This window comes from Centroberyx affinis, unplaced genomic scaffold, assembly GCF_046629955.1.
Source record: "Centroberyx affinis isolate AG114_WGS23_722 - 3 ecotype Tasmania unplaced genomic scaffold, CSIRO-AGI_Caff_v1 ptg007711l_1, whole genome shotgun sequence".
In the NCBI taxonomy this organism is placed as follows: domain Eukaryota; kingdom Metazoa; phylum Chordata; class Actinopteri; order Beryciformes; family Berycidae; genus Centroberyx; species Centroberyx affinis.
In genome coordinates this window covers 20,569-30,705 of record NW_027283888.1, presented here as the reverse complement: position 1 = coordinate 30,705, position 10,137 = coordinate 20,569, and the positions used below count along the sequence as shown (strand labels likewise).

General features: G+C 38.3%; 1 protein-coding gene across 1 annotated transcript; it reads left to right on the top strand.

Annotated features, from left to right (window-relative positions):
* Positions 1-4,872: 4,872 nt before the first annotated feature.
* snrpe (small nuclear ribonucleoprotein polypeptide E) lies at positions 4,873-9,295 on the top strand. Its single transcript, XM_071513939.1, has 5 exons — positions 4,873-5,034; positions 6,080-6,106; positions 6,251-6,313; positions 6,891-6,969; positions 9,054-9,295. The coding sequence occupies exons 1-5, from the start codon at positions 4,981-4,983 to the stop codon at positions 9,107-9,109; spliced, it is 279 nt and encodes a 92-aa protein (XP_071370040.1). The 5' UTR covers positions 4,873-4,980; the 3' UTR covers positions 9,110-9,295.
* The last annotated feature ends 842 nt before the right edge of the window (positions 9,296-10,137 follow it).

Here is a 10,137-nt window from a genome sequence, read left to right as displayed (position 1 = left end):
GTGCACATGCATGTGTGTGTGTATAGATGTGTAATGCATACCTTTTTTTGACAGTGTACATGAGCACCACAGTGACTACTGCCAAAGCCAGAAGCAGGAACAAGCTGCCTACTTTCAGCACCATAGAGTTGCCTTTGTCAGGGTCTGCAACACCTAAACAGCTATTTATGACCACCAGTTTCTAATCACAGTTAAAAAAAACACGGCAATTTCATTTAATCATTTTGTAATGAAAAACTGATCTTCCTATCTGTGGAGGCCTGGACTGAAGGGCTGTTGAACAGCTGATGGCTGCACCAGGAGCCAACTGAATTAGTAAGGCAAAACTTAAAGTGGTCTCCATCCACTTGATTTGTGCTGAGTGAGCTGTTGAGCGTCTTGTTACAGAACAGATCAGAGTCTTGTTGGAAGGAGCCTGGGATCTCTTTCCAGACAGCAGAGCTGCAAAGAGACATACAATATAGCAGGGACTTGAAGAAACTCAAAGCTTAGTTTTTGTTTTTTCTCTGTTTGTGTGCGCACATCAGGGCAGCAATACCCTCTGACAGTAAACATACCTGCCATTGGACAGAGAGCTGGACATCCAAGTGAAATTTGCTGGTCTGGGACTTGTAGTCTCACAGGTGAAAGTCTTGACAGCCTGGTTAAAATAGCATTTGAAGTTTGGAGGCTCTGAAACAAAGGTGTTTTCAGTGGGACTTTGTGTCATATAAAACAGTGAATAGGCACTTTTAAATTGTGATAAATTGTGCAGAGGTTATATAAATTATAGAAAACACACACACAAACATAAACGCAAAAACACATACACACATACACACGGTGTATCCATCTTACCTGCCACACACAGATATATTCTTTGTTTCTGTGTCCTCCCGCCTCCAGGTGCAACTTATATTCTCCTGATTTTTGCTGATTACATAGCTCCAGAGTCCTGAGGGGAAAACCTTCCAAAAGTCATGCCCCTTTGATTATACAAGTCATATCATCATATGATTGAGATGATTAATTTGTGGCTGTCTCCGTTTGCTTAGAACATCTATAATTTTAGTGTTTTGTGCATTTATACCTGCTGATGGTCAGTGAACTATGGGAAATACTTGAGGATTGAGTTCTTAGATAGAATTGAGCCCCGGCAAAAAGCAGCTTTACAGAACTACCTGTGATTCGATATCCGTGTTGGCCTGCGGCACTCAGTTTTGTTTTTTATCAGGGTCTTCCCAGGCACAGCGCTGGAGCACAGGGTGAAAGGAGACATTGGCTTGCAAGCAGAAGCTGGATGACCTCTGGGCCGATATGGTTTTGCTCTCATCTAGCTGGACAAAGAGGAAACTCTCAGCTGAGGAAACACAAGAATGAAATCAGTCAGCTGAGAGTTGTGATCAATGAACATCATCTTGAGCATCTCAGTCTAAAGCTATTATATACCAAATGCATTCTGAGCCTAAATATTAGAAAGAACAAGACGAGAATCATTCGGAATTATGATTATATGGTAACATTTGAAATAATCATACACAAAATTTACAGCTAGTAAAAAGGTAAATTGACAAGAGATGAGTTCTACTAACCCAGGACACGAATGTGGACAGACTTAGTTTTGTTTATGTTATTCCTGCATGTAGATGTGCCACTGTGGTTCACATTAGCTGATTCGATGAACAGGTAGGCCATTTTATGACCGGCATGCAAATCAGTCTTCATACAAATCTGGAAAGAAAAATTAATGTTGTATTGATTTGAATGGGGAAGATCAATGCAGTGATTCTTCATGATGAGCTTGGCTAAGTATGAATGAAATATGGAAGGCTAGTTTTATGAATAGCACGAAGGGAAAAAACTCTATTCACACGAAAATTCAAAGAACATCACAGAAACCGTCAGTGGTCACACACTCTACAGTAGGAATTACCTCCTCCTTGGTGTTAGTTGGGCATTCTACTGCGGAGTTAGCTGTTTTACTGTCTCTCTCCCACACTGGCAATGGATGCTTGTAGTTTCTCCAGCGAAGCAGCAGGGGCTGACCGGGGCTGACCGGGGCTCGGGGTCACCTCGGAAACCTCGTCATTCTTCCTTCAGTCACTGTCCATATCTGAAAAACACACACAGCAGGGCCACAATAAGTCATACAATGGACAATGATTACATGGTCAGCGTCTAGGGTGTTTTCATTTACGGGGTTAAATTGTGCACATATTAAGCCCTTTGAGACTGTAGCTGTGATTAGGGGCAAGACAAATACATTTCACTCGATTGACAATAATTCCTTATATGCAATTTAAAAAGCAAGGCGGTTTGACCAGGTTAGAGAGACCAGCTAGATGCTGGAAGGCTGCTGTGTTTTATTTGTGTGTGTGTTTGTGTTTGTTTCTTAAGGTGTGCATATGAAAGAAAATGAAAATGACTACATTTCTCTGCAAGTGGATAAACCTCTCTTCTTCTGACATTGTTTATATTTCATTTTTGGACTTCACAGTCATTTATTATATGGGATTATGAACTGATATTTTGTAGGACATATTTGGTTACATTGTTGATTATTTGAATTACCATAGTCATACAGCTGGGAGCATTCTTCTCCTTCAGTGTTAGTGGCACAGCACATCACTGCTTTATTGACATATGAACTGCCGTCTATTGTGCTCGCTGTCCTCTCACTGTATGTAGAAGGATTTCTCCCATCAGTACCGCTTCTGTTTAAGGGGAGGAGAAACATCATTATTTAGATAGGATTATTTCTGTCTGATGACATGGGAAAGTGATGTGATTTGCTGTGTTTTTAGTGAAATTAATATAACCAGACTACATTATTAACGTGATTAATCGTTGTTGGGTGAAATCTTTGTAACTCCAGTTTTGGTTATTTTCATGTTTTAACTTAAATTGAAGGATTCCAGGCTCCTCTATAGGTTGAGAAAATTCTACCACCCTTGGTTTGATGAAAGCCTCTCAAAACCCATTGGTTAAACTGAAAAATACATGGTGGTCATGCTGAAAACAAGGCTGTTTTTCTTAGTTCCTCAAAAGGTGACATTTTGGAGATTTTCACCCGACAACAGCGATTCTTTGACATATGCATCCACATGCAATGCGTGACATCTTACCCAGGGATATTTTTAGAGACCAGTTTCAGCTGTGGTATTGTGGGGCGTTCTAGACAAAAAAACACAAGGTAAAATGATAGCTTCATTACCATTGATTACATGAAGGCTATGTTTATATAAGCAAAACTTTTCTCAGCATCCAAAAGTCTAGCGTTGTTTTTCTGCTTAGTCAGATTTGCAACCCAACATACTGGGCTAAAACTACCAAGCGCTGGGTTAGTCCATATTTGACCCAGCACTGGGTTACATACAAACAACCCATATCGGGTTAATTTCAACCCAGCGTTTTTTAGAGTGTCATCACTTATTTTTCAATGAAATGCATTAACATAAGTGTTGCCGTCAACATACAGTACTGTGCAAAAGTCTTAGGCACTAAGCTGCATTAGTGTGTCAGTAGACTGCTCTTTATAGTACATTTTTTGATATTTAGAAACTTTTCATGTAATTATTTTTGAAAGCATCTTCACTTTACTTTTTTTTCTTTTACATGTGCCTAAGACTTTTGCACAGAACTGTATACTTCTGTTTCTGTTGTCAGACAACTGCCTGACTGTCAAAAGTGACTTGTTTCAGGGTCACATCATGCTAGCAGGCCAGGAAATATACTGCATCGTTGTAACAAAACAATGACAAAACAGTAGCTAACAAGCTAACGTTAGTGCCCGGGAAAACGTCAGTGTCACTTTGTCAACGATACCTTTTGAAAAGCTCTAGACTGACCCCAACAGATTTTGTATCCTTGATAAAGTAAAAGAAATTCATATCAAAATATTGCAGAATTATTATCTTTGTAACATTTTTGCACAAGTTTAGAGTTCTTTTTGTGGGCTTGAAAGCGAGTCCATTTCATCTGTTTTTCACGTGCTATTTGGTTTGAGACAACATTGCTCATTTTTCTTATAATAGATTAATGAACATAAGGCACAAGCATTACCATGATAAATAACATGGTCTTGTTTCTGTTTAGCAATACTGGCACTTTGCTCATTTATAATACAATCAGGGTCTTGTGTCTTTGGGGCATATTTCATATTCACAAGTCCAGAGTGGCTCCTAACCCAAAAACCTAATTATCACTTGTTTTGTACTGAAAATAAAATCTCTTGTTGGCTCCCTGCTTAAATTATCAAATAAGAAAAAAGCAACTGAAATTACCTTATTTAAAAATATATACCGTATGTTGCTGATAGAGATTAGCTTTAATGGTGAAAATGTTATTTATCCAAAAAAATGATTTTGTCCTATTTATTTATTCATTTATTTCTCAGTTTATTTAGAATGTATCTTTCTCCTCCATACCATGTTTTATTTTATGCTGTGGAAACTGTGATTGTGTCCTGGTACTATACCTTTCCATAAAGGATAGTTTACAACAACAAAAAACATCTATGATGCATAAACAGGAGTGACCATTTCAGATGTGTGAGTCATTTTTTTTTGCTTTTATGGTTGATGCCTGCAGTAGATTTGCACTGATGTTCAAAAACTTAGTATTGCAGTCACTGAAACAGCATTTTTTTTTTTTTACCACAGCCTGATGATATTCAACAAAATCTAAACAGTGAAAGAGCTTGTTCATGAACAGTAAAAATATTGTTACTTTTTATTTGTAAAATTAGGTGTATGCAATACATGCATGCCTATACTATTTATATAGACTACAGCAACTGTTTGTGGGAAGAAATGTAGGCGCAGTAATGGCCTCCTACCTGCAGGGGCGCTGTTCCACATCATGAGACAAGTTATTCGCTACACGCGGAAGGAAACACGCCATTGGAGCAAACTTCCAACGTGAGGATTTCGTTGAAGTGCACTGCTTAAAAAACGTGCAATTTTTTGTTTATTTGTCTATCATTCTTATTCTGTTGGAGTGATGGCGTACCGAGGACAAGGACAGAAGGTCCAGAAGGTTATGGTGCAGCCCATTGTATCCTTTTATTATATAAACACGACGTGCGCGGTTGAATTGCTAGCTACAATGGCGGCTAGGCTAACCGGTAACGTTAGCTAGCCATTCATCGTCCAACAACAGGGTTAGTGACTGTTATATCGAGTCATTACTAGCTGGAAGTCGTATATTTATTTTTGCCTACTTTACAAACATTTTCTTTTTCATAGGAGCGCTTAGAAAAGTGCTGGATCCCAATGTGGACCTAGCCGCGATACGTACCGGAGAAAGAGTCGCGCCACTTCTCTTGAAAAAATCTGGTGATTTAACGTTGTCTTGCTTATGGTCAAAGGAACATAAGGTATGAAACATGACTCAGAACCATTTCTGAGACGTCAAGAGACACGTTTCAATGCGGCATGCAGATGACCTGCTAAGCAGCATTTGATTTCAGTCAAATTTCAACTTTTAGCATTGGCTCACACTGTTCGCTAGCGCTCACCACGGTGCATTTTGGTGGAAGAAGATCGTGTGAATAACAGGTAAACCGACTGTAAAGGTTACCGTTTGTTGAAATAAGCGCTGCTTCGTGTATTGCACGTATGCCGAATTGAAGAGTATATCCTGAAAATTCAGAAAAGGTCTTGAGTCATGTTCTACCTAGTCTGTACCTTGCGGACAAAGAAAGCTAAATAAATTGCAAGATGTACAGAGTTGAGCATGGCGTTCTTTCCCTAGAGGATAAAACAGCACACATCTGGGCTAGGATAGCACTGTAATGGAATACAGGACCTTGCATACAGTGCAAAGCATACAACAGTCAGCAATATGTTACATATAACTACCAATATACATTTAACATTAAGTCACTGTGTGCTTTCAGTCAACATGGCGTAGGCCCTACAGCAGTGGCTCTCACCCATGTATCAAGAGTGTGCAGGTTTTCATTTCATTACATCTGGATATTAATAAACAGCACAGGTGTAGATTTACCAAAGAGTTTGTGTGGGTTTGGACAGCTCGCATGAGTGTGTTTTTACTTATTTTAATAAGGCTGTTGAATTTCCTTGACTCCTTGTATCAGAACCTAATTTTCAGATATCTGCAAAATGTAAGTATTTAGTTTGATCTTCCTCTATAATTGATGCTATGTTTTTCTTCAATCTGTGTACGTGTCTGAACACTGATTTCAGTTAATGTTGTTAATCATTGAATGGATATTATTCTCATCTCCCTTCCCTCTCTTCAACTCTAGCGCTCGCGGATCCAAGTGTGGTTGTACGAACAGGTGAACATGCGGATAGAGGGCTGCATTATTGTAAGTTTCCTTCGACTCCTTTTCTTTTGTTGAGCTGGGATGGAGTGAAAGCTTTCTGTTTTCTCTCAGAGTTTAACAGCAAATGTGATGATCCACAGACTCAGCTGATACTGATGGCCCATGTTGGTTTATCCAGGAAGAAAGTTATTTCCCGCACTGAAATTCTAACCAAAGAAGGAAATGACTGCTCCCACATGGCTTTAGTTAATAAATTATAGTTTGCTTGAAGTTTTGTTGTGTCAAACTCAACCAAACCAATGCTTACATCCAAGAAAGTAACTTCTCCTGATTTGGACCAAAGCAAACAGACTCAAGGTTTTAAAACATACTTGATGTAATGTAAAGCTGGCTGATGTCCTCCCCTAAATATACACAGTGTGCTAAATCATTGGCACAGACTGTAAGGAATGAATTAAATACTGGCAACACACAGTTGAAACTGTTAATTTACACATACTACAGTAAGTTACTGTCCTAAAAATATCCATATATTTCTTAAATGGTGATTGAGTGCATACATCTACCTCGTTTTGAAAGGTCACTGGGCTTTCAACTCACTTTTCCCTCCCTGTCTTAGGGTTTTGATGAGTACATGAACCTGGTTCTGGACGATTCTGAGGAAGTCCACATGAAGACTAAGAACAGAAAGCCCCTGGGTAAGAGTCCAGTGCATTTAACACTGATTTTTCTCACCTTTGTTTTGATTTATACACACGTGTTCACTAGCACACTTAAGGATTTGAGCCAGATTAAAGGAATAGTTCACCCAAAAATGAAAATTGTCATGGTCTACTGACCCTCATGTCAGTCGAAACACTGGTGAAGTTTGTATGTCCACATAACATACAGCGAGTTAGCTAATGCAGCTCCAAAAGAATTTAAAGGCTGGTGTTTTTTTAATGCATAAGTCTGGTCCATGTAGCCAATGCCCAGTAAAGCCATGTCTCAGTAGCCATAGAACTCCATTGTGTTGAAAAAAAACTATTAAAAACACGTCAAAGAGCCATGCCGTTGCTCTGGGACGCATTGTTGATTTTGTTATTTTCATAGGATTTGTTGACGATAAGAAATGTATTTAAAAACACAAGCCGTATCCTTTAAGTTAACTAGAATTGGTTCTTTAGAGCTCCAAAAGGGCAAATGACCATAAAATTACTCCATCTTGTGCAGCATAACCCAGAGGCCTGTCTCACGAAGTGAGTTCAGCAAAGTCAGGCTATCTTTGAGTTAGCCGGCTTCACTAAACCCAACACTGACGATCCTGATAACCGGTCTCATGTAGCTGGTTATCAACTGGCTTTGCCAGGATTTTGCTATCCAGCTATGAGCGCGTTCACATGAAAGAGGCGGGGTTTGTAACAAATAGCCAATCACATGCAACATGGACAGATCCAGATCAGACAGTTTGGATAAGATGAAACTATTGATCCCCGTGAGGAAATTAGATTGTTGCAACAGCAAAAGTATTATGATTCAGCAGGGAAAAGGATATAGAATATAAGCGCAAAAGTATAAAAAGAAGTAATAGAAATAGGTGAAAATAAAATAATAATCAAACAATAAAAGCCATAGACAATAGACTGATAGAATCCAATGGAAAAATTCAGCGCAATTAATATGCAACAGTAGCTTTCATTCATATAATATGGTCAATTAAGTAGGCTACCTGCTATATCTCCGATATAATAAACTATCGTGGAAAGCAAAGTGACTCTACTGGTCCGTAAACACATTGCCCTGCGAACAGCACTTCTTACTGTGTGTTCATTCAATAGTAGCCTTTTCCTTTATTACTTTCATTTTCATTTGAATGTAGTATATTTGTCCATATCGGGATCCTGTAGGAATGCCAACTCCCTGTTTCCAGAGAGCTGATTGATCAGGAGGTTTTGATCCGATAGCCTGAACTTAACCTCAACTTCTCATTAATTGTTTACCCTGTATTTGATAAATTATTGTTCAGTAATTATTGGTTATCAGTAATTATTGTTTAGTAATTATTAACTTCGGTCAATCCGTTGACATCCCTAACTCTTTCACCCATTTTTCTCCAATTCTGTTTAAAATGCTTATTGATTGCTCTGTAATTCAGAACCGTGTAGAGACCTTTCTCTCCATTCATGTTTGTCCCCACATTAGTATGGTGTGAGTGCATCCAAATTATTGTCTGAAAAACATGGAAAATTAGGATGCTGGGGGCTTGGAAAAATCATTTTAAGGTATGAACGATGAAGTTGAATGAAGCTAAGACGTAATGCCCATCAAAGGTATTGGGATATAACTTTTCTAACGTTTTCTACCTATCACACAAAACAACAATTGATGCTGTGCACCTAGCTAGGTGCCATGGGACAAATAGACACAAATAGAGTACAGGCATGGAGAGCAACACATAGTATTAACCAATTTACACAGTGATCGTCTCATTTTTCTGCAACCATTATACTAGACTATCAAAATGAATTTGAGAATGATATATTGAGGTATTCTATATGTAGGGGCTTTAAATTAGGTTATCAAGCTCTGAAAATAATAGAAAATGCCAAAATACTCCATATTTTCACTGTTGTAATGCGCCCAGAGCAGATCTGATGGATTGATGTGATAACCTCGGGACTCGGTGGGTGTTTTGTCCATAACTTAACAAATTCTTTCTATCTCTTTCCATCCATCATCTCGCTCTCCTGATCCACCTCAACTTGGGTTTCTCCCTCTTTCCTCCACCATCCATGTCTCCCAGGGAGGATCATGTTGAAAGGAGACAACATTACCTTGCTGCAGAGTGTGTCCAACTAACAACTGAGATGCCCACACCTCTCACCTTTTCTAGAAAGAGAGATTTTCCACCCAGTTTTTTTTTGTTTTTTTGGTTTTTTTTTTGCAAATGGTGTTGTACTTTTGTCTATATAACATGAATAATGTAACTGTTTCTTTTCACCCAATGGTCCCCTTTCCAAAATAAAGGTTTTGTTTTGTTTCGTAGAGCTGTTGTCAATATTTGAATATATTCCACTGAACATTTTTTTTTACCTTCAGCTAATTTGTCTGCAGGCTTTTTTTTGGGATATTAACCTCTATTGCCATCTAGTGGCAGACACTTTTATTGCATTGGTCTTATGTAGGTCAAACTTCAAGCTGCAAACATAACTGGACAAAGTACATTTACTGGGAAGAAAATTAGTGTCCTTGTTTGTGCAGTATGATGGGACCCTTTCCTGGAATTTATACACAGTGTTGCCATGCTTAGGAGTGTCTAGTATTTGGTACAATAAATGTAAAAATAAAGCTAAATGTGAGAGCACTGCTTTGAATTTGAAGAGAATGGGATTTCACTCATAAATGCAGTGGAAGTATGTCGTGTGGAGCACTAAACGTTCTATAATTCAGCAACCAGATGTCCCGCCTAGGGTATTTTTTAATATTCTTGATATGCTTAGCATCCAATTTCGCTTTTTATTAGATACAAATTTTATATACGGACAAAAACTTGAATGGAAGTTCTAGTACAAATTATATAGGAGAACATGATATACAAGTGAATGAACGTTACCTTGTAAAATACCAACAAATCCTCAAAATGAAGTAGCTATGGGAGTTAGGATTCAGATTTAGTACAGTTTGTCATTCTAACTCACTGTACTCCTCTTATGAATGTTGAAACAATTATCCTGGAGGCAAAACTAGGGGAAAAGTTTGGTCTGTTTTAACTTAGATGTGCATTGTCCCTATTTTCATTTATATTATCGAATATGTAGTATGATATCACAGCTTTTTCCATGCTTGAAAACGAAAAGATACTAAAAATAAACTATTTTAGTAAATTT